Raw genomic sequence first — 27,223 nt, forward strand, 5'->3', positions numbered from 1 at the left:
AGATTTATTAAGCTCCTGCAGTTTTTACATGTGTTCCAACCCTAAAGTATGAGAGGGAAGATTCATCTGTTAAAGTGGTTCCAGTGTCTCTTTGTCGAGCCTAAGTATGATGTGGGACCACCTTAATTCAAAGACAGAAACTGGACCACATAAATGGAGCTTTGTCTTCTCTTGATCCTGTATCTCTGGGCAGATTCCAGATGCAAAGCAGTCTTGAAAATGTCATTCAACCCTGCTTCTTCATATCAAGTGTACACTGCCACGAGTGTAATATCTGATGTTCTTTCATTCAAGACTGAACAAAGAAAGAAGACAAAGTTACAATAGAGTACAAAGCAAATCCGTCAGGTGCCTCCAGCACAACATTGCTCTGATCTATTTAAAGTATGACCACTCAGTTTGTTCAGGAACAGCTTCTTCCTGCTTACGGTCATATATTGATCCAGCGATGGTAAGAAGGGGAAAACTATTCATGGATGACTCTGCTGTCAGTGTGTGAGCAGTGATGAGCTTAGAAGAAGCTGCGAGAATCAATGTCCTCTGTCCAACACCACAACAGCATTTACCCATTTTAAATGGCCAAATAACAGGAAATCTTTATGTAGCCAGCAGGGCTGAAATTGTGACGGGTCACTAGGAAACGACAAATAAGGAGGGTATAGATGTGCCCTCTGACCTGGAAGTCACTATCTGACATCCACATATCAGGACGGTCGATAATGTGACAAAATCCATCACAACCAGGAAAACCTGAGACTCATTATTTCACCAAAGATTTTCTTCCTGAAGAACAGGAAGATACGAGTGTTCCTGAAAGACACAACACTAAACAGGTATCTCCAGTATATACTCCACACACCATCCAGTGTAACTAATACTTACTGTAATTTCAATGTTTAAGATATCTAATCTTTGTTGTTGTTCTTTTTTAATTTTGTGAAAACTCAGGGTCAACATGGCATTTTATTGTTTTGGTATTCAAGCAGCTGTACTTAACATTTGGACTTATTTTCTCCATATTGTCTGTAATTACAGTTTAATTTTGAACAATAACACAGTAGAACTCTCTGGCTAAAATTTGAATGATGCTCTACAATACACAACTTTACACGTGTGACCTGCCTGGTCATCACATGACCATTCAAACTATAAAGCAGTTTAAAATGTAGAAGTTACTAGGAAAATCAAATGAAAGATAATTTTGTTTTTAACACAATTGCACATGTGGCAAAAGAGGTTCTAAAACATGTAGTTACACTATTATAACACCGGGGGGAGTCAGAAACAAAGTTTTCCACCTTACATATTGTTGCTTTATAGCAGCGCTTGCTGAAAAAGAACAGCAGCTTATTGATAAGGTCAATCAGAGTCACATTTTGTAAAAACACTTTGGATTCAGCGGACGATTGCGGACTAAACAAAAACATGTTTTGTCAGAATCACCTCACTACAGAGGTCCATGTACTGTATATATTAGTTGTTGGTTTTATTGTTTGATTCCACATATATAACTTTTAAAATTTTATAAATGATCAATTGTTGTTTTTTTCACTTACTTTTCCCCTAAAGAAAATCGTTTTTTTCTGTTTTTTAATCATGGTTTAATCACCGAAAAGATATCAACTGAAATGTTGGGATGGATTTGAGGTAACAGCCTAAAAATAATGAGCAAAAACTCAATGTCTCTCTCAATCCCAGTGTGAAGGATTTATGTGCAGCTCTGTGGGAGGAAGAGCCATCTGCTAGCAGCAGAACAAAAGTCAGTAAAACAGATACAACATGGACTTGTCAGGTGGAAGTGGGCATTAACTGCAGTGGCATCTCAGCCACCTGTTCCCCAGCATTGACTTGTCTGGCTGTGATTCACGGCCCTGATAAAGTCCTCCCTCCTCGAGTGCCGAGATGGATGTTCGCACAGATACGGATTCTGCGGCTCGCAGCAGGCCTCCTACGATAACATTCACCATAAATGGCTCATTTAAGAAGGTATTTATCCCATCAGTGTCAGCGACGCCAGAGATCTGAAATAGCTGCACGAGTGAGGGAACATTTAAATGACACGTTTAAAGGAAACAGGGAAAAGCGAGCGACACGACCGGTGCCGAGTTAATGACAACCGTCTGAGACTAAACCCACAGAGACGTTCAATTTGAGCGTTCGGGATTAGGTTTTTCAATCCACTTGGAGCGAAAAGGTTCCACTAATATACAGCAGGGGCCACAAACTTTTCAGATTTTCATATTTAAATCCATGACTGTTCAACTACATGACAGCTTCACACAATCAGTTTTCAACATGTGGGAAACAAAAGCTACTAGAGTTGATAAACACTAAGAGAGACCGCCCACTCAACTTTGCGACGAATACAAGAACTCAAGACGAGGAGACGAGTACCTTGAAGCCAAAACATTGTTTTATGCATATGTTACAAAGCCACCCATATGAGCTCCAGGATACAGACAGAGAGAGAAAAACAGATTCAAGATGCAGCAGGATTTTCAAGGAGCAGCAGGAATATGACATTCATTCATTCATTTATTCTCTACAGTTTTATATCTTAAGGGGGTCGCGGGGAGACTGGAGCCTATCCCGGTGTCATACAAAGACAGACAACCATTCACACACACACACACACACACACACACACACACACACACACACACACACACACACACACACACACACACACACACACACACACACACACACACACACACACACACACACACACACACACACACACACACACACACAAACACACTCATAAATATGGACAATTTCCACCCAAGTTCTCAATCAACCTCTGTATGTTTTTGGACTGTGGGAGGAAACCGGAGTGCCCAGAGTAAACCTACGCTACACAGGGGGAACATACAAACTCCACACAGAAAGGTCACAAGTAGGCTCGGCCTGGAAGCGAACCAGAAACCTTCTTGCTGTGAGTGCGCCCTGGAATATGACATGAATCTAATCAATATTGACAACTTGACCACAGACACTTTAACCCAGGAAGTGACATCACATTCCGAGGTTTTCCTAAAACACCACTGATGGATTTCACTCCAAAAAAAAAGGCTCAAAGAGGAAGTTTATCCTCTTCCAGGCAGACGCAGTGATGGATGAGAGGAACGACCATCTGACGTGACGGGTGACATCCATCGATCCAAAAGTATTTTGGGGCGATTTATGAGCCTCTGCACCAGGAGTTATAGATAGAGACGACATCTGGTGTGAAAAATGGCATCAACGCCGTGACGATGAATCAAGAGGAAATGGTCTGTGTTCTGAAGGTGAAGCGAGGCAGAGAAATGTTTTTTATCAAAAACACCAACTGCTCCTTTAAACTTAGAGGAGGGATCCGTCCGTGACTGGTACATGCGAGGGCGTGGGTCCGAGACCGATCAGCTGGTCGCTTTGAGAAGAAAATATTGGGCCAGACTCCTTTGTGTACTCTGAGAAGTATGCGAGAGGAGAGACTTCCTGACGGCTCATTAAACATTCCGCCCGCTTCCTCCCACTTAATATGGCTCCGACGTGAACCTATTCTTCAAGCTTAAAGACAAATTCATGCTTTTTTTTCTTCATCAACCTGTTTCTTTGGCCCCTGTGTCTCCAAAAACGTTCACGGAAACTAGGACAAGCTGTCTTTTTTACAGCACTGTCTGTGCGCCACACGTTCCTGACACACTTGAGTCCAGCCAGGTACATTAATAAATGATGGCTGGCACAGCTTATGGGATTCACGCCCGCTTGGGCACCGGCTGTAATTACAGCAGACAAGCAGAGGAGACGCTGGTCCAGAAGCACAATATGAGCGAATCAAAGTCTGACGCCGTCTTGTAAAAGCACACGAAACTCATCCCAAACACAGGAGGCCAGAGTATGAGTCGTCTTTAAAGTTGAATGAAAGGTCACAATCACGCGTTCTTCCGTCGATAAATCCTTTACGTGCAATTATACGAGTGTAACATAAAGTTGTTATTACAGCACATATTGTTGGTCGTCCATAACTCAAAACTCTTTACTTGGACTGAAGAATAACACAAAAGAAAAACATGTTTTAATAAAGCCACCTTTAAAAAAAGGGCCTAATTAAAGTTGATTCAGATGCTTTTTAAATGTGGACAAAAATATACTGAGCTGCCAGTAGGGGGAGTTGCATAAACTCCATTAATAGAGTCTGTGTCAAGATGGAAGCACTAGCTTAGAAACATTGACACAACATCTTAGAGTCTTTTCTTGTCTGATTCTTTGGATTATTTATTAGTTTGAATATATATTGAATATCATTTTGGATGGTTTTAATGCAAAAACTACATAATATTAGAATTTTGGTGAAATTTAAAACATATTTAAAGATTTTTTTAAGTGAAAATACAAATAAATCAGCCTGGAATTTAACTATTTTTCCACGATGTAAATGTTTAGGATGATGAAACTAACAGTGATCAAGATATGAGAATGAAACCTACAGTATCTATATAACCGTATCTTCAAAACTAGTTTTGTAATAGTCATACATTATTATTATGGAACACACGCTCTTGGTTTTCATTCAACAGCGTGAGGTTTATTGTTTTCATCAAGTATTTTATTTGCTCCAGCTCTTACTGCTTTCAGGCATCATTGATAATCAGGTAGAAGACAATTGTATTGATCTAGGCTGATAACAAATGCTTGAAAAAACAAGAATGGACTTAAAAGAGAAGCAGCTCTGCAAAGATATCCTTAAACATTCAGCGTAATTTCTGGTTCAACTGCATGAAGCCTGAGAGATGATGCTTTGAATTAGCAAGACTCAATGTTTTATTACTTATTACAAACTATCAAAGAAAGTTTCATTTGAAACAAAATATACCAAAAGTCAAAATACTTTTGTATTTACTATATATATATATATATAAAGCAAATCATTGATATGGATTTTGAGGCCACATAACATGAATTGTGGAACCAGATGGGTTTGACACTTGATGTGAAGGACATATATAATTGAATGGTATATACTTGCTACCTTAGCCATGGTGGTTTTGATTACATTGGAAGCAACATTTAAAAAGGACTTGAACTATATGAATAAGATTATTACAGTGAAATATCTCAAGTGTTATTATTCTATTGTTATTTTTGCTTGAGCTGAAACAATAAATAGTGGGATAAGATCTTAATAAGGTTGGAGGAGAGCTCTGAGCTCTTTAATGCTTTACTAGTAATACGACTTTCCAAATAGCAATGTCACAATAATATGAAGTCAGAACTGGTGCATAAGACATACACCGTAACATGAGATGTGTACTCGTACTATTAAGTTGCATTGACGTAACTACATATTCTTACTCGTAATCCAGAAGGCACGCATGCGTAATTGAAGACTTGTAGTCGAAAAACAAAACAAAAAACAAGCTTTGACCATATTTTCTAAGTGTGCGAGTACAACTTACTAAACACAACATTTTTATTCTTGTAGTCTTCTCCCTAGTTTTCTGAGACTCCTGTGTTGTTCTCTTTGTAATGTTGACCTTTTAAGTATATATTTTATTGAATATTGTTTTGATTGTTTAGGCGCTTTGTGACCCTGGTCTGGAAAAGCGCTATATAAATATAAATTACTTACTTACTTTACATACAACCTCTTGAATCGGACGTAATTTAGCAGTGATTGAGGTGCAAAAAATACCCTGTGACTCACACCTGCAGATTCAAGAGGTTGTGTTCAGTAACTTGTACTGGTACACTTAGAAAGTAACGCTTGTTTTTTTTGTTTTTTTTAGTCTTGAACTACGCATGCGTGCTTTCTGGATGACGAGAATGAATGTATTTACATCAATGCAACTTAATAGTACGAGTACACATCTCATGTTACTTGTAAGTGGGACTTATGCACCCCTTCTGACTTCATACAATAAGCAAACTGGTTTGTGAAGCTTGTATTTCACTATGACTCATGTATACTCAAGATTAAAAGCCACATTTTAATCCTTCTCTTTCACATGAATGAACAGATTGAATATATAGTAGTTTAACATCCAGTTAATCACAATATTATAATTGAAATGGTGTAAAATTGTCACGGAGCAAAAATAAAGCAGTTTATGACTGGGGCCTGCAGATGATGATCAATACGAGCCACTGAGGACCTGAACCATGACTAATGTAGTTCATTCAGCTGCTCAAGCATTTAATGGACACCGTAAACAAAGTGATGCATGCAGGAGATATCAGTGAGACATCAGTGAGATTTCAGTGAGACATCAGTGAGATATCAGTGAGATATCACCGTGATGTCTGAGGGTGTTGGCTGGAGGAGAGAAGAAATTCAACCACAAATACAAAACTTGCTCCTCCTGAGGAGAGCAGAACAAATACTGCAGTCCCTCAAGTTATCTCATCCCAGCCAGGGTGTGTCTCCACAACTTCTCATGCAGATGTAGACAAGAAGCTGCCCTGAAGTGAACATTAAACACACTTTAAACACAACAACTCCTGAGTTAAACACCTGCATTAGTTAACACTTGTAATCCACACCAAAAACCCTAAGAATATCTGACTTATATAATGAGCAATAACGTCATTTTTAAACCACTAAACACGCCGACACCACGGGGGGTTCGAGCAGGAATGGACAGAACTTTTCCCAGGAAGAAAGAAACACGTCTCACCACTTTGCTCGCCCAGGAACACGAGTTTGAATTTTCTTAAAGGATTCCCAAAGTCGCTGCCCACCGACATGTTGAGAGGAGAGCAGGAGGCGAGGAGGAAGGAAGGAAGGGGGAGAGAGAGAACACACCGGACAGTCGAACCCGGCGCTGGGCGGAGGTCGTGGAGAGAAGGTTGTGTCTCTGAGCGTCTGGTGATGGAGAAGAAGAAGTGAAGCTGCTGCTGCTGCTGCTGCTCACACTGGCTGCGCTCACACCCTGCTGCTGACGCGCATGCGCAGCGCGGCGTGACAGCCGCGATCGATGACGTCATTCAAGTTAGCGCCTCGGAAAAGTTTGATGTAATATATCGTCATCGAATAATAGGTAAATGAAATATAAAATACATTTGAATGTGTCGTTCACGACAGAAGTCGATCAAACTAAATTGGGACATTTTTTATTATTATTATTATTATTATTATTAAAACATGTCAAATAAAACAAATGTACATTTCAAAATTATGCTAATCATGTCATGGCATGAAATTAAAATGACATATGAATGATAAACATAAACGTCAATAGCTAGAAATTCTTAAAAAAAAAAAAAAAACCTTTTAAATTAGTACAATGAGATACAAATTCAAAAATACAATTCCTCACTGTTCCTAAATCTTGCCTGTATGACTATTTTATATGCTATTAATAGAATTAAATTACATTTTTATTTTAAATGTATTTTTGAAACCTAAGTGAGCTACATTAACATTAGTATCAGATTAGCATTTATTCAATTGAACATGGATCAGCTTTTACCAAACACAAAAACAAGATTCATTAAGATCATATCAAGACTATTTTAAATTGTATTTATCTTTTAATTAGATTACAGATGATTTGGCTCGTCCAGCAACAATCCACAGTCGTTTCCTAGCTTCACTTCTTCACCACCTGCTCCATCTTCATCGTCATCTTGAGGATTTTGTCGTTTTCAATGAGGACATCATCCGACAGCGGAATTGAAGTGTCAAGTCTGGTGAGTGACTGCCTTAAACTGCTGCATTTATGACCAGATTTTCATCAGACACACTCCCCAGATCTTCAGTTAGATCCATTTCATGCCAGCTGTTTCCAGACTTCTTCGACTTCCTTGACTTCCCCTGAATGCAGAGGTAAGCGGCGGAAAATGATTAAATAATATTTATTGCCCTTTTGCCTCCCCCTGTCCCCTCTTGACTCCCTCTTAGGTTCGTGAGTCTGGAGGATTTTCTTAATAAAATCTAAACCACCAGCACTTCCTTCACAAAGACTATCAGTTTTATCTTGATCTTTAAAGTATATACTTTATTGAATATTGTTTTGATTGTTTAAGCGCTTTGTGACCCTGGTCTGGACAAATAAAAATGACTTACTTACTTACAACTAAAATCAGTTGTGATGGGATAAACCCTGTAAGACCTTGTTTAGTAGGTGCAATATTTAACATTCATGAGATGGTATTTAACTTTATTCATCAATACTACTCTCATACAAGAAGAACATGCATTACAGGTACACGTTCTAATGAACTAAAACATAGTCAAGAACATCAAAAGTGAGATATTAATTTCATACAAGAACAACAGACTAATCGAAAATGTATTAGCGCTGTAAAAAAAAACATGTGAAAGACTGAATTACTATCGTCACTGTCTCTGTGTAGGAGACGACAAAAATAAACTTAAATATTAAGCCGTTTAGTCAATTTGTTACAAAGTGAGTTTTCAGCACGAACACAAACCTCAGCGGGTTTCTAGGTGCTGCTTGTTCAGACGTCGGTGAGGTACAGATTATCATTTTCATTTCTCTTCAATCCAATTCAATCTTAAACGTTCCTACTTGGAAGAAAATCGATTTAAAAAAAACTCCAACAAAATGAAGCACCAGGTTCAGACAGTGTGAGACTGTCTTTGTTGTTCAGTGCTGAGCAGCAGAGCTTTGGCATACGAGCATATTTGGTTCAGGTGGAGGTCTCAGGAGTCAGGGTCACAGGAGTCCTTCTGGCTTCTTCTCCAGGTTGTACTCCTGCGTCCTCTGCACCTTCCAGCCCAGGATGACCAGCAGGGCCACGCCCATCACCTTGTAGCCCACCTGCAGCCCCAGGTACCTGCAGGGGGTTCATCACAGGTCAGGTCAACAGGGAACACTGACGAAATCTTCTTCAGAAGACAAACTCTTCTCCTACCTGTTTCTCAGAACGTTGTTGTCATAGTAACCACAGCTAAACTTGTTGCCGCACACGCTCTTCCACCAGATGCACGACGAATCGATGGCCACCCCGAAAATGGCTGGAGCTGGAAGCCATGCTGTGAAGGTGAGAGGAGTCGTTCAGAACTCTTCCAGGAACCACTTATGCAACATTGTATTGTTCAGTGTAACATTCTCAGCTCTGGCTGATAGTGATGTGTATCGGCTAGAATCCGGCGATACAATACGTATCACAATATAGGGGCGACAGTACGATATATTGTAATACTGTCGGAATAAGAATATAGTTGTAGTATTGCCGGAGTACTTGTGTGGTTGAAGGATTTACAGACTATTGACAAAGTGGTAACAGCTTTCATCTGTTTTGAATTCAAAATATCTCCAAACATCAACTTTAAAAGCTGATGGAGTCGACTGTATCCTCTCGTCCTCAGTCATCCCCGGGATCTCACAGGATATCATTGTTCCTTTAGCTATGTAGTGACTGCTGCCATCTAGTGAGGTGTTTAGGCAACACATACATTTAAAAATGCAGTGCATATTTGCAAGTTAATTGTAAAATAAAATAAAATAATTTATTAAAAATACACTTTAAGGAAATATAAAGCAAACAATACATGATAAAAATGAAAAATAAATGAATGAATAGATACATTTCTGTTATTATTGTATTATTATATCGATACAGTTTTATGAACACCAGTCCTACTCGCACTAATAGTACCAGACGGGTATTTGGCCATCATTGACATTATTAGATTGTACTGTGTTTTTGCTTTATTTTCATGTGATGTTTTATGTAAACTGTATGCAACTTTGTTGAGGACTACAGATGGAAAGTAGCATTGTGCTAAATCTGGTGCATTCATATTTTTAATGAATTACACATTGTCCTTTTAAATAAACTGAAACTAAAAACTGAAACAAATATCGCAATATATCGATTCGTCCAAATTGTCTTACACCCTAATCCTTGAAAACACACTTGAAAGTGATGAACTCAATAATTAAGAAATATTATTCTTTGCATCATTCGCAAGAATTACTTCACTCACAACTGCACTCATTCTTCTCCTCCTCGGAAATCCTTCTCTACAGTGGCTCTCTATAGTCAGTATTTCATTCAAACTGGAATCCGTTACAAAGTGTTTGATATGCGACTCAAGCTCAGAGGAGACACAAACTCACCCAAAACTCTCATCAGTAAAAACTGAATCCCAATAGCAAAGGACTTCTCCTCAGACGACACACATCTGCAAACAGAGGAGAAAAAAAAACTTTATCGTTCTACTTATCATTTGATGCAAGAACATATTATTATAAGACACGTGACGATAATTATGTTTGTATAACATGCAAAAATGACTTAAAAGAACAGTAATTACGCTTTGTGTAGTCTTTTCTAAACTGAAATAATATGTCTTTATACACAGACAGTCAAACACCTGAGAGCAGCAGTATGTCTCACCTCAGCACCATCATGTACATGGGGTTGTGCGTGAGGCAGGCGACCAGAGAGGCCAGAGACATGACCAGGATGAAAGGGGTGAGAAGGTGAGGACAGCTGTTCGGGCAGGGAGACGGCGTGGCCTGACTCTGACCTCCTAGTAAACATCTGCAGTTGGTGTACAGCTGGAGACGGAAGAGAAGCCACAAAAATACACAAAAAAATTAATAATGCATGTGTTCTCTGAAGGACGCTCACTGGTGGTTCGTTGGTTTCACAGGTGGAAAAAAAGACGATATAAACAACAACAGCTTTTCAGTTGAACCTCGATAGTCGATATTTAACTACATTTCAAATGTGGCTTCACTGAAATGAAGTGGTAACCAGTAGCAAATACATAAGATCATATTTAACTGGGGGCTTCTAAAATCTAAATAATGGTGATTATAATTCTGCTCTTTAATCAACCTGTGCTTTTTCGACTGGACAAGAGTGGGAATATAAAGAAATCCAGGCCTGTTGAAATAAAAAAATTATGAATGCCTGGAACTGAAGTTTCCTGTGAACCATTATTTCTTTTTTTAATGATGTCAATAATTAAGAAAAGAGGAACATCTTGGAACAACCTTACCTAAGATGTGCACTTGAAAACCTTTGAATTAAGGCATAAAATAAAGTTAAAACTAAACATTTGTTCAATAATTCCTTAAAATTAAGCTGAGGTATACACTCATTTCTGGCCTCATCAAAGATAAATGTTATGTTATGTTATTGTTTTGAAGTAGAAATTTGCATTAATACTGTGTTAATAAAGTCTTTAAGGCCACAGGATAAAAATTAGTATAAATAAATGTAGTATTTATTTCATTACCATACAATAGAATTATTCCACATTATTTTAATGCATATTTGGTATATGATGTTGCCAAACTTTATACTGTGTATATGACTTCCTACAGTTATATACAGTATATTTTGGGACTAACATGGACTAGCAAAACATGTTATTAAAAGGTTTTTGGTAATGTTCCACTTACTTAGTTTTCACCATTATTTAATTAATATCTGGTCATCACATTTTATTAAAACGTTGCTTTTTCATGCGTTTCCCTCCTCTATTCATCTGACCTTCAACTTCTCACATTAGATTACGAGAATCATCTGAGGACGATATGATGCATGAACCTGCTAAGGACAAAGGTTGATTCACAAAGACGCCTCAACACAATTACAGAAAACATGTCATTATTTGTGATCGGGTGTCTTTAAACAACGACTGTTGAGTAAAAAGAGAGAACGAGAGAAAGACATAAAACACAGCGCGATGCATCTCAGCGACTCTTTACTCTCACTCCTCACTCACTACTGTGCCCGCGAGCCCTCAGTTAAAATTAATAACACCTTCCAAAACCATACGCAGGTGATGTGCCTGAGCGGCCATGAAAGGATTGACAGTTTATAATTTAAAATGTTTTAGTCTCCGTCGATTGCAAATCATCTCGACTCTTGCTTGAATCCTCTCCTTTGTCTTTAATGAAGGTGGATGTACCCATCCATCATGTCATTATTCCCTCCGCCAAGATTATGATGTCTGGGTGACGGATCATTCGTCAGCGGTGAGATTATTGCTCTACGAGGCGTGGGTTTGAGGCACGTACAGCGCAGCCGAGCAGCCGTTTGACGCCGGTGGAGATGTTCACACTGACCTGAACCCTGTGGGTGTTGTTGGGCTCTCTGGTGAAGTTGGTGCAGCCGGCATGACACGGAGAAATGTACTCCACGCCGTCGGAGCCGCACACCGGGTTGAAGGCACTCGACAGACACGAGCAGTTGGAGTAACACTGGGACAGGGATCTGTGGCGGAGAAACCAGGGATATTTAAGACATGCCAGTTTATACAGAAAAGTTTAATTCAACTTTTAAAAAGTAAATTTTCACTATAATCTCTACACATTTCAAGTATTTATGGAGTCTTTCCAGGCTCACCCGTGCGGCCCCACTTTGGAGGGGTAGACCTCGGAGACCTCCTGGGTCGGGCAGCCCATGAAGAAGAGGGGGACACAGAGGAGGGTGGAGATGGTCAGCATGACCACAGAGAAGCGTGGGATGTTCTTCAGAGAGAGACCAGTCTTCTTCATGATGACTCCACCCACCAGCATCCCCACCGCCACCGCTGGCAGGTTCACCGCACCTGGAGACAAGTTTACATTTTTTATCTTTCCCGACACATATTAAAATGTAATAACTTAAATATTTGAAACTATACCCCCTTTTTAACAGTAAGAGGAAGTACTCATTTACAGGATTATTTACACCACAAAAAACGTTTTTAAAATGTTTTCCCAGTCCTATATATACCAAACACAGCAAGAGCGGTCAACACCCACCCACTAGTAAGGTGCTGTCTGACGTGGAGGCGCTGTATTGTCGCTCCAGGAACTTGTTCAGGAAGGTGGAGAGGCCGGCGATGACAGAGGAGAAGCAGCACTGGGCCAGGACCAGAGTGAGGAAAAGAGGGCTGAGCAGGAGGTGTCCGAACAATCTGGGAAACACTGGGCAGACGGAGAATCTCAATCAATTTTATGAATCAGAATGACTTGACTGTATTTAACTTACTTTTCAGGAACTCAAATAACGACACATCGGGCTTCTTAAAATCCTCTTTCGTGTCACAATCATGTTTGTGCTCCTAGAGAAACGCACACATTTTAAAGATTAAATTCCAAAGATGGTGTTTGTAATTAGAAGGAAGGATACGAAAGATGATAGTAAACTTTGAAATTGTAAATAATGGTCCACACTATCATAATCTATTTTAAAGATCATTCATTTAAAAACAGGGTAACTTCTATCATACAGTTAATGTGTTTATGAATAAACGTTAGAAACAGTTGTAGTTGCAATACTTCGTTCAGCCAGCAGAGGTCAGTAAATGTTTGCAAATGACTATGTATATTATCATCGAGTCATACCAGCGACAAAAAACAGGAAAACTCACAAAGCGTTCTGTCTGCATACTACGAGGGAAGAAGAAATATGGGATGGAGGCGAGGAAGAGGAAGCCGAAAGCCATAAGCACCCCGATCCACCAGGCACCAACCCAGCGGGGGTCACCGGGTCTGAGCTCTAGTTCTGCATCTATGGGTTAGATCAGTGACACCAGTTAACAAGATCCTCAACGCAGATGTGAAACAAAAAGAACTAAATAGAAACAAGTAAAAAAAAACATACACAATGTCAAACAGTAAACATGTTACATTTTAAATAGTCCACTAAAGGACTGTTTCGATAACATGTCTTTGAGTTTCTGAGAAAATACCTCTCTAGAATTTTTTAGTTGACTCTGCTGAGCGGATATTTGCGCTCATATCAACGTCTGCACAATTTCCTGAATGGTTGAAGATAACAACACCCTTGTTAGACTTTGACATGATTTTAATAAACTATTCATGAATTCATGAAATACTAGGCATTGCTGAGTGAGTGTTTTTCTGTGTGTTTTTTTTCCAAATAGCAGCCTCTGCACCAACATAAAATATAATACTAAATAAGAAGATGCACGACAATAATCTAATATGCTTTTATAATATTTTGTGTTTTTTTTAAACTCTTCAGCTCTTCTGGGATATTACAGAGGAGCTTCTGGGACAACAAACGACAATATTCCCACATTGTCTGACCCAGGGCCTCCTCCCAATCCAAAAAGTATGATAAATGGACGCCTGAGTGACCTCGACTGGCTTCTCTGGTCGAGCAGCAGCACTTCCACTCCGAGCCTCTCGAGGGAAGAGTCCAGAACCAGCCTGAGGCACAAACAGGTTTTTCTCTAATTGATGTAACTGATGACTGGTCCAGGCTCGGATTCCATCCCTCCTTCAGTCGACAACAACACTCAACTAACTATTTTATCATCTGTGGAAGTGGCTTTCAAAGATCATTTCATCTTCTTGTTTTGGGTATAACTTTTTTTCTTGTTGCAAAAACAAACACTTGATCTATAAATGATTGAACTGTTGATGGTACAAATGTTGACGGGATCCCGACGGGGATGAATCACTGATAGAATTCACAAGTCACACGTGGCAAGCTCAGCTTTGTTGTGAAGATATTTTAAGAGCCGACCCACCTAATCCATTCCTGTCCACGTCCACGTAGATGCGCAGCATGAAGGAGCCCACCAGGTAACCCACCGCGGGCCCGAATACAGACACAGCAAACAAGATCGCTGCCACAAAAAATCAAGAGAATCAGTGACCTTTGACCTTTGCATTCGGTCGGCTTTAACGTCCAACACGATCGATCGGCGAGTCTTTGAACTCGGGGACAGTCACCTATGTAAAGAGCAGAGTTTGCTTGGCCGGCGAAGTCGTCGATGTAAGAGATCCCAAAGGGCTGGATGGGCACGGAGCCGGCGCCGAACAGCAGCTGCGCGATGGCCATGAACAGCCACACGTTGTTGGTGTCGCTCAGACGTCGGCTCTCCTCGTTGCCGCACGACTCGGTGGCGCTGGAGTTCATCTGCAGGTTGCAAATGTCATGACGATCTGGACGATGAAGGAAGAAAAAAAAAAAACGGTCAATGCCAGCGTGTGGACAAAACGTTAAAAGCTACGACCTGATTACACTTTTAACTTTTGTCTTTGAAATAAAAGGAAATGCCTGTCTTTCTTCAAGACAGCTGCAGCAGGACCTTTGACTCACTGTGCAACACCGAGTCGTAATCGTAAGGCTGGGACAGGAAGTGAGGTATGGTGAGGATCAGCGCACTGATGGACATGAGGATTCCACCGATCCCGATGGCGCGAGGACGATGCACACGGTTCCCGAAGTAACTCAGGAACACGATCAGCACACTGTTGCTGACCTAGAGGAGACAAAAATAAACAGTTCATCAGTTTCTTCTGCACTCGCAGCATGTACACAGGAGCAGACACAACCGTGTGTTAAAGCTGCAGGTGTTGCAGTACATTATGGGACCTGTAGTGTAGTACCAGCTGGTCATTTGGGCAACGGTTATTCTACATGGAAAACTTGACTAAGGTCTTTGGGATTGAATCAGACAAGAGCTAGCAAAGAAGTTGGGTTTGATCGAGGGGAAAATAAAAGATTAAATTCAGTGATTCAGTATTTTATATCACACAATAAAAGTCGTTGTAAAGTACGACCAACGCAACATTTAATGGAATAAACATATTTTACGCACTCAACTGTCTTAATATTTTGATGAAATGAGGTGAAGTGATTAATAAATAAATATACACTGTATTTATTTTACTTTCTAACTGTAAAAAAAACTTAATAACAGGACAGCACAACACGCTGGAATCTAAATAAAAAAAATATAAAAAAACGCATAATAGAAAAATAAAACAGAAACATTGTGAAAGGCCACAACCTACCATGGATTTAGGACTATTTGAATTTGCATTCCATTAAATCGCGACGTGGATTTGAACCATAAAATAAATTCAGCCCAAAAAGAAAAGTGAATAGTTTATGATAAAATGAAGGCGAAGAAAAATAGCATAAGAAGAATAGAACAGTGGCGGATGGTCCATAGAGGGCGCTGGGGTGGAGTATTATATTATTTTTATTATTATTATTTATTTATTATATTTTATACATTATAATTTTTTCTTTTTTAGTTTGAAAATAATCAACAACACTGATGAGTCTGTATGTTTGTAGAATTTGTCACTCTGATAAACTGTATTTGAATTGATTCACGTTCTGATAATAATCTTGGTTCGTTCCGTCATTCGTCATATCCTGTCTATCTGGGGTGTGTGGGGTCACTTTAAGAATAACCCATCAGTGACATCACGTTTATATAACTCAGGAAGGTGAAGTCTGAATACAAGAGCCCCACTTAAAAAAAAAAAATCACTAGCCGCCCCTGGAATAGAACATAAGACTAACCTTGACTGCGTTTTCATGTTTGCTTTTATAACATATCAACATTCAGGCCGTCATGTAGTAAAACTGACTAAAACTTTGAAAAAAAAAAAATCTCAGTGTGATATAAAAAAAAGTGCTAACAACTGGTCCCACTTGGATTATCTGGAAGTGCGATTGTGATGCGTTGCTCGTTTTTCCCAGTTCCTCTGCTGTCATCACCGTCCTTGAAATAAAGTCATCAGGATCTGAGAGTCTGTGTTATCGTTGGCTCTCACCTCGTGGAGGGAGGAAATGGTTCCCGACGAGTAGCTGCTCAGGCCGTAGCGCCGCTCGATGGTGGAGATGGTGCTCTTGAAGTAGGCGCTGTACAGCAGCTGCGAGAACTGGAGCAGGCTGTGGCACAGCACGAAGAACTGCCACAGAACACAAACTCTTTGATTTCCAGTCAAAACGAGAAAACCTTACACTAAATATTCAATTTGACAATTGATAATTCATGAAAACAATTTCAGGGATTCAAAGATTTTCATTTTCATTGCGTTTTTACTTTTAAAAAGTTCAAATTAAACAATATTTCAAGTTGTTTTTCTATCCTCAAGATTTGTGATGAATCCTCTGTATGTGAACAGTGATCCCGATCATCACTTATTGTTGGCATAGCTACCAAATCCTGAGTAATGCATGATTTCAAATAAAATAATCGGGGGGATAATAAGGGATCAGAATCTTTTATGATGATGTCAGCAGTCTTAAGACGACACACAAGCCGCTGCTGTTATTTAACCCCCAGGAACAACACCAGCGATTATTCTAGTCTCTTATTCATCTTAGTTCCTCACGCTTTTGACACAAAAGTTTGGGTGAAACTCTCAGACATTCCCGAGACATTTCTGAAGCAAATTGCTTCAACCGAACACACAAAGATCCGTCTGGAATGTTTCGACTACGACAACACACTGAGACCATAACTAGCTCCCGCAGCGCAGGACATTCTTCACACTGAGGTAGAAGCTTCGTTTCAACAAACTGATGGTTGAGATCCGACATCACAGGCAGAACAATCAGCATTTTTAAGGACCTTACGACAGTCTATGACAGGGTTCAATGCTTCTCGTCAGATATAAGAATGTACATTTTAAAAACGTCAATCTTTTTCTAGTTTTTTTTAAGGGGTCAAGATGTCAACGACTAGACGATCAACCTTCCTGCTAGATGTGAACATATTAAGTATGATGATAAGTGAACAGAAGCATCAACTTTAACTTCTGAATATTTGACAAGCATTGAGATGAAAAAGAATCTTTGATCTATGACCTGTTATGAAGACGTTTACAGACCAAGACCACGGTTATTCAACTGTAGTTGCAGTGATTCATCCTTGTGCTACACATGTGCAGTAAAATAACTGTTTGTCTGAGATGTCACTCAGTGAGGAGGCGTCTGGGGTGAACCCCTGAGATGGAGTCAACATACCCAGTGAAGACACTCCTCCGCAGCTAAAGGAACAATGACATTCTGCTGGATCCCGACGATGACTGAGGACGAGAGGATTCAGCTTGTAAAAGCTGATGTTTGGACATATTTTGGTTTCAAAACATGAGAAGAATTCACAACGTCATCAACCCTTGTGCCGTCTCTGGGTCAAGGTGACCCGTTGGCCCGAAAAACAAATGAGTTTGTGGTATCCCTTTTGTTGCCCTTTTTTTTTTTTAAGGTGAACGACCTCCACCACTGCATATGTTTTTATGGAAGCCAGGGACAACACCTTGAGTCAGAGACAACACAAGGGATACCACTAACACATTTGTTTTCACACACATGGGTTAAGGGTCATCATATCGCAATCAAGATCGTATTGCCAGATTCTAGTTTGTCACCTAAAGAAGTCGCACCAGTCCATTGGTCTCAGAGTCACATCATCTACAAATGCATGCGGTCGTGAGGTAAGCTGGAGCTGAAAAGGTTAAAAATGTCGCTAGTCTAGTTTTCAAACTTAAGTTCTGCACAGAGGTCTGAACAAAGTGTGCAGAGAGGATGTGTGATAACAAACTGAAGTGTTATGGTAAGCATAAAAGTCTGATTCTAGAGCAAGATATTATTTTCTTTCTGTCGACTAGTGCTGCAGCGGTTAAGAGGTCATGAAGGTGCAGAAGTCACGACGGTATAAGAAAGATTAGCCGCGATAACAAGGATGAACTCAGGTGTTTAGCGTCTGTGTACCGCTGGACTAAAGTCGATACCTTCTGTGCATGAAGAACAATCCAAGCTTGTATTAAAGCTTTTGCTGTGGCAGTATTTCTATTGCACACAAAAGACGCTTTCAATCCATTGTGTAATATTTCACTGTCATTATCCTGAACCGTTTAGCGAGATCAATTCACAAGTTGATCGTCGGTAATTCCATGTCAGACGTGAAACCACAGTTTGGATTGAGGGATTTGATTCGCTCGGCTATAAATGTGTCTAATAAACACTATTATTACTTGAACGTGGAAAGATGTTGACACAAAACTTTATAGCCTTTTCAATATCGTGGCTTGATTCCAGTTTTGTTATGACTGGGAGGAATAATATCAGTAGTTAAGAGTTGACATGTTTATTAAGATCTGGTTTATTAAAAAGAAGAACATGAGCAGTATGTGGCGTCTGTTAACTCTCACAACAACAATATTAATTATATTAAACTATCTAACAACAACAATGTTTAGTTGTATTTTGAATTGATCTTAATGATAACTGTCGTCAGTACTTTCATTTTAACCAGTCGATCAACGTATTAGTATCAGTAAGAATCATGTGCTACGATATGTATCACGATACAGGGGCAACGATGCGATATATTGCTATACAGACCGATACTGTAGTAACAAAGATTTTTTTTATAGTATTGTCCGAGTACTTGACTCTGGTGTCGCATAAGTTGTTGCAGTTTTAATTTGTTTTAAAATCAAACTATGTCCAAACATCAGCTTTAAAAGCTGCAGGAGATAACTGTATCCTCTTGTCCCAAGTCAATGCGGGGATCTTGCAGGATTTCATCTCTTACGAAGGATGTAATGACTGCTGCCATCTAGTGGTTAGAAGTTCAATTGCAAAACAAAATGGAAAAAAAAGCTGTGAATGTGACGCATAACAATGATGACTAAAATATGATCGAAAGACAAAAAACCCAAACAATCTATAGAGTGTTGTTTAATATCAGTGAAGTATGAAGTATAGAGAAAAAATAAAACATGATATTTAAGTTAGCGATGTTTTACTTAAACACCTACTTATTAACACCCCAAAGCACACTAAAACCATGATGAACAGTTGGACCTGAATCGTCCAACGTCACACACAACTGGGCATCAACCATGACCTCAGACATACAGATCATGCTGATGATAAACATCTCAAAGCCAAAAATCAACAACAATAATTTCAATATTCCATTATACTGCTATTGTGTGTTCACAACATCAGCAACAAATGTTTCTGATCCGATTCTGAATTCTAATTCAGCCTGGCCCAGGAACCATTTGTGTCTCTCGATCAAATTTCCCAATGTACTGTCGAAGATGTTCAACATACATTTACAATTTTATTTCTAAATGATACATTTAATGCTTGTGCAAAAAAAAAAAAAAAAAAAAAAAATCAAGCAAGAATGTTGTCAACCACTACAATTTCCACTAGTTTATTTTATTTTCTACAAAGTTTCTATAGCATAAGAAACGATTGAAATTGTTACCACTTTTTTTGTATTTAATCAAACAAGTTCAATTAACTTGTGTGAGGTCTTCTGTGAAACAACAGCAGTTTAACAAGCCTGACACAGAATCTATGAGTTCTTTGAGAAACTTGTATTTGTTTCGTCAAGTCAACATTTTGATTGGCAGTGATTCCCAAACACACTTCATTCAACACGAGTGTAAGGAGAGCGTTATACTGCAACTCTTGCTGCACCTCAGGTGAAGCTTGCAACACAGTTCAAAGAGGAGGAAAACAGAACGTTCCGAAGAACTCTAGTCAATAAAGTTCTGTACACAGTGAACCGCTGGAATAAATGGACGGGCGTCTTAATCCCGACACCTTGGTGGGTCTGAGTTGACTGACGCAGTGACATTTGGTTTCCTGTAGAAGCAGCTCAGCAAGTATTTCCTTCTGTCGGGACATGAATGCAACAGAAAAATAAACTATTTTGGACAAACGTTGAGCATCATCAGCTCTGGGAGAAAGGAAAGAACAGCAGGCGGGTTCGGTGGGAGACATTCTTCTGAACTACTCCCATTAACTAAATATACCGACGGAGCCAGCTTTGATCTCCAGGTACAGGAAGGCTCAGCAGGAGGGGAAGCTTCACCGCCTCCAACTCTACAGTCAGCTCAGGAAGTTGTTGCTCATAAAATAGCTGCTAATCTGAGCAGATAAATAAAAAAAAAGGTCATCTGAAGGAACTGTTGAGTTGCTCAACTATCTCTTCATGATCAGTCACAACTCTGCTCTCATTTCTCAACGAGATGTCAGTGCCGTCGTCTCATTATTACTCACTACCTCTGGTACAGTGTGTCCTGGATGATTGACAGTTACACATCATTAACACCCTAAACATGAGTTAGTGGGAATGAAATGTCTATTGAAAACAGACAGAGGACGGCTTATTAAGGATACAAATGAATAATAGTTTGAACAGATAACTGTGATCTGAACATGGTAAATGACGAAAAAGTGATGCTCTTACATTTTAGAGTACTTCTATTGCCCATATTCTTCTTCTATGGTTTTTATTCTTCTCGGAAAATCCCGCATGTATATATATATATATATTTTTTTTGATAATTAAAAATGTAAATATTAAATTAAAATAATAGAATTTAAAATAAAATGAGTAAAATGATCATTTTAATTTTTGTAAACAATTTTCAACGCTATTACTCAAAGAACCACGTGCATATGTAATATTTATATTCGTCAAACCGACATTTTTCAAATTCTACACTTGAAATTTGATATTGTGAAAAATACAAATGTAACGACAGAAAAATATTTTGCGTATTTGTTAAAGTTTTAAACATATTGTTGAAAAGAAGAGTGGGCTTCAAATAATAATAATACTAATAAATAATTTAATGTATTCCACGGGTTAAACGTTAGATGTGCAGTCGAGTTGAAACAGGTCCACAGCAGAGAACAGTACCTTGATGTTGTGGAACATTCTCGCGGGTCTCCTCGCGCCTCTCTGGGAATACAAGTCCATGACAGCGTCAGTCCTTCAGCTCCTCAGTCCTGCTCAGAGTGCTGCCTTTTTATCCGGGACTCCACTGGACCTGATCCACGGACGCACGCGAGTGAGTGAGTAGAGTGAGTAGAGGGCAGGGTCACGCGCGCGTGCGGAGTCACCTGTGAGTGCGCGCGCGCAGAAGACGAGAAGTTCTATCTTCACCTCCACGTTCACTCGTGTGTCCAGAGAGAGAGAGAGAGAGACGCTCTTGTGTTGTCAGCAGCAGTTCTGTTGCCCTCATGTTCCCCAACATTTGAACGCCTCAGTGCTCCAGGTATGTGGCAGGATGGGGTCACAGGGAGGCAGGAGGGAGGCCAGGGCTGCTGGCTGGAGGGTTATTAGGGGGAACATACGAGCTATTACACGGTAAACTTGGTCAGAAATCATGGGCCGGTTAATGAAATAATGTCGAAATCGCATTATCTTGATCAAATAAATAATGCCTGCGGTTCTTAAAACCAGGGCTTCAGAACCTGTTTGGTACCGTGGACCGGTTTAGTGTCAGGATTATATTGACGGACCGACGTTCAGGAAAAAAAGAAGTGAAAATACAATTGCATGACCTGCAGAAAAACTAAAAATCAGGTGCTTCAACACATTTCAACGTTTAGTCAAGAACATGTACTGATGTTGCATGTGTGAAATATGTCACTTATTCCCAGAAATGCCATTATCACACATTAAAAAAAAAAATATATATATATTTTAAATGATACCCAAATACAGTTACTTTAAAGAAAAAGTTATTTTGTTTTTGGTGTGAATTGATCTTAGATATCCATCATTATGTCATAATGAACTCCGCTCTCGTAACCTCTCATTTGCCAAGATTTCAGACGAGGGAGAACTTTATAAAGTAATAAGTTCAAAACATGGTCATGATGAGAGACTTACTGCATCTTGGAGAGAAAGACTTTAACCTTTGAAACATGCGAGTGAGTCAGAACGTAAGTGGAACCACAGACAAGAGATTAAAACAAAAACCCTTGTAGGATCCAAATAGATAAAGGGTTGATTAAAATGAAAATGACCACCATATGCATTTAAAATGAAAATCAAGAAAAAAAACGTATATTAAACCGATAACAAATCCAATGATCAAACTGAAGTAAATGTGCGACAGGAAACACATACTGTATTAAAATAAAACGTATGCTATATTTTAATAAGGGTGTATATTATCTGTTGTTGGGTGATGAATGAATTCATCGGCTCAATAATAAATGGCATAATTAAAAGAAAATCCTACTTTTTTTTCCATTTCAAAAGAAGGAAAAGAAGTTTGGACAACAATTCCTCGATGAAAGCAGGCGTGTCGAGCCGCGTGCGTCAGTGAGTTGTTCTCATTAGTGACAAGACGTCAGACACGCTCTCTTGCAAACACTCAACGGTTGACTTCGAGTCGCTGCACGTCCTGCAGACGCTCCACCGTCGACAACAATGAAGTTTACTCACGCTTGACCAGAACTGTGACGATAGACTCAAGGTTCACCCTGAAAGGAAGGAATGAAGCAGCTCTGTGGAACACCAATGAGGAGTTTTTAAATTCCAAAAAAGAGAATTAAATTTAATTGTGAACATAAGAACTTGACAGGTTTACAACCTTAATTCAACATGCGGTGACCACGGGCGCCCGTCACGAGGAGGAGGACAGCGGGATGGAGGCGCACATGTGACGGTGAACAGTAGAGCGAGTCAAAGAAGCTTATAAAGTACAAAAGTCTTGGTGCCCTCTCCGGGGCGGAAGGTCCTCCACGAGATCCTCCAGATCTCACCTTTATGGAACACGTACCTGATCTGTTTTTTTGCCGGCTGTACCTCAACAAATGAGTCTCTGTAGCAGGAGAAATATCAGTCCGATTCTTGAGGATCAGACGGATCCGTTCCATGAATCTTCAGGTGTTGTCAAAGAGCGTCGGGATTTAAATGCACATAAAAGGTGGACGACAAATGTTTCACTTCACTACAAGGTAAAAAAAGTAGATTCAACAGTATATAAAACAATAGAAAATATACACATGGATGTGCAGGTGTTTGTCAGCTGAAGAACTGTTCCTTTAAAATGAGAGCTTTGTTCAAACGTAAGCTCCTAGAGCTGCGTGGAACTCTGTGAGACACTGGACCAGCTGCTGAAACTTGGGTCTCTCCTCGGCGTCCAGGGCCCAGCAGCACGCCATCACCGCGAACCTGTAGGAGAGAAGGATGAGCGGATTCAACACCTTCATTTTAAGACATTTCCACGTCAAAGTCCATATGTTTCAATAATGAAAAGAGTGTTAAAAAGGCTCATTAAAATGTTTTCATTCACCAAACTGATGATCTGTATTTATTAAGACAACGTCGATCATTTTATAATAAATATTTGAATCTTCTATTTTACGCTACTCAGAAAAAATGTAAAGAAATGATGAGCTTGTTTTTATAAAACAACTAACAGAATGATCGCTTCAAGTCTTTCTCTACAAGAGTCACAGACGTTCTTGTGGAACAACATCACGTTTGATCAAACTGAAGCTGCAGAATGAAAGTTTCCCTCTTGTGATCAGATCTCCTTGAAAAACACTTAATAAATACACCGTCACATGATTTGTTCATTCGTCCTTTGTAAACGAAACCCTTTATTTTATAAATGTAATAATAATAATTCATATTCATAAGCTCAGACCATCTTCATCATCATCACCAAGCGCTTTAAGTTACTGATTTACAGTTTTATTCTTGTTGAACTCCATTGAAGGATGTTTCAAATAAGCCCCTAATAATCTGTTAATAAAGTATTCGCATTAATAACCCTGTATGTAAAATATAAACATTTATACCGGAGCTCGTCTGCACTCATTTAAATTAAGGTATGTGATCCATGTCAGAAATGTTTAAATCGACAAAAATAAAAAGTGAATCTTGTTTAAAGTCATGTTTTCATTCATTTTTTCTGATCGCTGTGGAAAGGGACGAACAAGGCAGCGATTAATTCCACGTTGATTGGGATGTACAAAGGAAAAGTGGTTTTATGCGTGTGTGGACGCACAGACTCATACATCTGAACATTTTTGTTTCCGCCCCATTTTTTGGATTTGAGTGTACAACCGTATTTAGTATAAGATCCATGAACTTCTTTGTACAATGAGGCCCGTGCTCGCAGCCAAACGTGACTTTAATGTAACCTGCTGGATGTTTGTTTGTCCCACACTGTTCCGCTGGCGTCTCACTGCAGCATTGTAATCAGGTTCTGACCCAACACAATGTGCAGCAGCTGCCTGTGCGGCGCTGATAGAAATGATGGAGATGTTATCACAATTACACGTCCTTAAATGTTTCACTTCGGAGCGTCCAATGTTTAGGAATAGGAAGTCCTCCCTTACCAGTTATTGTATCGAGGAGGGAAATCTAATCAACAGAATGGCACGCAAGAACATTTACACGTTCTTCTACCTCAGCGGCTGAACCCGGATGATCAGTGGGTGACAGAATGCTGCAGGTGGCGCTGTATAAATGTGTTGAGAAAACGTTTTATGAACAAGGCTCTGAGCAGATGTGGTTGTATCACGCAGCTGCAGGGAGGGTTCATGAGGCACCGAGCGAGCGAGAGGAGGTGCGTGTCTGGAGCCATTAAGCAACTTCTCAAAAGATAAGATCTCATCTTTCCATAACATTATAAAGTTCAGATGAAATCGGAAACTGAAACTCGTTGCACAACCACCTCCGACAGCAGCGAGTCATCAGCAAATGGAAAACTTGTCAAAAGCACCTATTATTAATGTCTCTTTGCCTCCTCTCTTTAAATATTTTAAATACAAATATACGTCTTTTTAACTAATGTAGAGTCAACAACGGGCCTAGATTAAAAAGTCAAGCAGCTACTGTAACTCCAATGTCGTAGAAAAAAAAAATGAAAATCAACATTAATTCATTTTATCAAGTTAGGAGTTTTCTTTAAATAATCTTTAAGGTCAACTAATGTGTTGATGTAAGTGTGTCTTAAATAGATGTTGGTTCTCTATTGTACTCATCAGTATGTGTTTGTTTGTACAAAACTCTCTTTTCATTGAAATATTTACATTAGAAAATGATCTTAAGCACCGACCCCTAAAAAAAACTCCTTGTTTTTCTGGAGATTAATTATTGTTTACCATAAGCACACCAGCTCTGCTGTAATTAGTCAAATATCAAGGTGTCATCAAAGCCAGACGTCTCCACCTCCAAGGGACTTGTTGTATGATGTAAGCGAGCGTAATCAAAATGGCTCTCGTAACCTCTCCTTTGTGGAGATTTCAGACGGGGGAGACCTTTATAAAGTAATAAGTTCAAAACATGGTCATGGTGAGAGACTTACTACATCTTGGAGAGGAAGACTTCAATGTTTGAAACATGCGAGTGAGTCAAGAGAGTAAGAGTTTGACATTAGTTTCCCTTTAGAAAAAATATTTAAATCAAAGGAACGGCATCTTGTACTCTTGTATTAAAAAGGGACGAACAGACGTACAGCTCATCCGGACAGTTGATTGGCTGTGCTATTCTGTATCCATCCTTCAGGTAGGCCGACATTTCAAAGGGGTCAATGTCCACATAAGGAGTCTGGCCCAGGGTCATCAGCTCCCACAGCGTCACGCCAAAAGCCCACTGTGGGAAAAAAAAGGACATTAAGCCGTCAGCACAGAGTTAAACAATCAGCAAGTAACAAGCCGTCAACACTCCAGTGTCAGGCCAGACGGCGGAAGGTCAGTGTCGCACACCAACACGTAATATTTCACTTGAACAATGCAAGGAAATATTTTACATATAAATACTCTTTAGCATTCGTCAACAGTGCTGGTTCTGTTTGGACACACCCTGAACCAAACACTTTGACCCCCCGAGTGAGACGTGAGCCGCCATTATTAAATCCCATTCTGGAAAACATATTTATCAAATGAGCAATTCCCAAAATAATCCCCATCCATTGACAGGAGAGTGTCACAACCTTCTTAGGGAGGACACGAGGCTTTGAAAGGAAGTGGAGGGAGTGATTTGTGAAAAGAGGGCACAATGATGGGAAGGCCTCCGAGGGACGGCGTGTTATGTTACACTGGTTTTCTACTCCGGTGGCCCCGACAACGTGTCCTCGAGGTGCCAAAAACTCCTTCACCTTTCCCGTCCACCTTGTTTTCCTTCTAGTGTAACAACCACGATCATCAGAGTTAATTGTGCGCTTGAGGGATTAGGGGGCTCTGAAAGGGGGAACTTCACCAGACACCATGACCAAGAGCGGCATGTGGAAGGGTGTGGGCATGTTCAGCTGTGGCAGCGTCTGTCCGACCGTCTCCTCCCGTGTTGTCCCAAGAGAGGAAAAGGGAACAAGGAGACAAACGAGGAAGGATTCTTCACTTCCCTTCTGGCTTACTCATCGCTCCACTGTTCATTAATTTAACATTGACTCTAGACCTCCTTCTTCAGATCCTTTGAAATCTATTCAAAGCCAGGAAACAGTATTTTTTTCCAAAGGTCTGACACGCCATGTCTACCGATTTATTAATAAACTATAAAACCCTCAGTTTGTTGACAGCAGAATAGTGGATTAAAAAACACTCAAGAGACCTCAAAACTACACGAGAAGCTTTAACCAACCTCACATTATACAATTGAAAGACTTTTAGAATCGTTGATGGGGTAGAGCGACACAATAGATTCGAGTAAGAAATAAAGCTTGTGCTCTAGTTTCTTCTGCATGGAATTATGATTCCGCTAAAAAAT

The 27,223-nt window shown here is 39.7% G+C and overlaps 3 protein-coding genes across 6 annotated transcripts in view; all 3 read right to left on the reverse strand.

Annotated features, from left to right (window-relative positions):
- rab6ba (RAB6B, member RAS oncogene family a) overlaps nt 1-6,900 on the reverse strand; it is a 29,904-nt gene extending 23,004 nt beyond the window's left edge. For 2 of the 3 annotated variants that reach the window (XM_087784464.1, XM_087784462.1), the window contains exon 1: nt 6,660-6,899. In XM_087784464.1, coding sequence (XP_087640590.1) covers nt 6,660-6,729 — 70 coding nt within the window. In that variant the 5' untranslated portion in view covers nt 6,730-6,899. Of the gene's footprint in view, nt 1-6,659 lie in introns of all 3 variants that reach the window. The other variant, XM_087784463.1, reaches the window with a different exon arrangement.
- A 270-nt stretch (nt 6,901-7,170) lies between these two features.
- On the reverse strand, nt 7,171-21,566 carry slco2a1 (solute carrier organic anion transporter family, member 2A1). Its single transcript, XM_087784465.1, has 14 exons — nt 21,410-21,566; nt 16,506-16,643; nt 15,034-15,196; nt 14,664-14,876; nt 14,459-14,557; nt 13,331-13,470; nt 12,949-13,021; nt 12,720-12,884; nt 12,319-12,523; nt 12,039-12,186; nt 10,354-10,517; nt 10,074-10,138; nt 8,863-8,983; nt 7,171-8,784 (listed from the first exon to the last, which is right to left on the reverse strand). The coding sequence occupies exons 1-14, from the start codon at nt 21,467-21,469 to the stop codon at nt 8,664-8,666; spliced, it is 1,875 nt and encodes a 624-aa protein (XP_087640591.1). The 5' UTR covers nt 21,470-21,566; the 3' UTR covers nt 7,171-8,663.
- Nucleotides 21,567-23,028: 1,462 nt separating this feature from the next.
- The window catches only part of ryk (receptor like tyrosine kinase), a 30,825-nt gene continuing 26,630 nt past the window's right edge, over nt 23,029-27,223 (reverse strand). For both annotated transcript variants that reach the window (XM_087784467.1, XM_087784466.1), the window contains 2 exons: nt 25,977-26,113; nt 23,029-23,680 (listed from right to left, as the gene is read on the reverse strand). In XM_087784467.1, the coding sequence (XP_087640593.1) occupies nt 23,569-23,680; nt 25,977-26,113 (249 nt within the window). In that variant the 3' untranslated portion in view covers nt 23,029-23,568. The remainder of the gene's footprint in view (nt 23,681-25,976; nt 26,114-27,223) is intronic.

The sequence above is a fragment of the Callionymus lyra genome, chromosome 2, assembly GCF_982586985.1.
Source record: "Callionymus lyra chromosome 2, fCalLyr1.hap1.1, whole genome shotgun sequence".
NCBI lineage: Eukaryota > Metazoa > Chordata > Actinopteri > Syngnathiformes > Callionymidae > Callionymus > Callionymus lyra.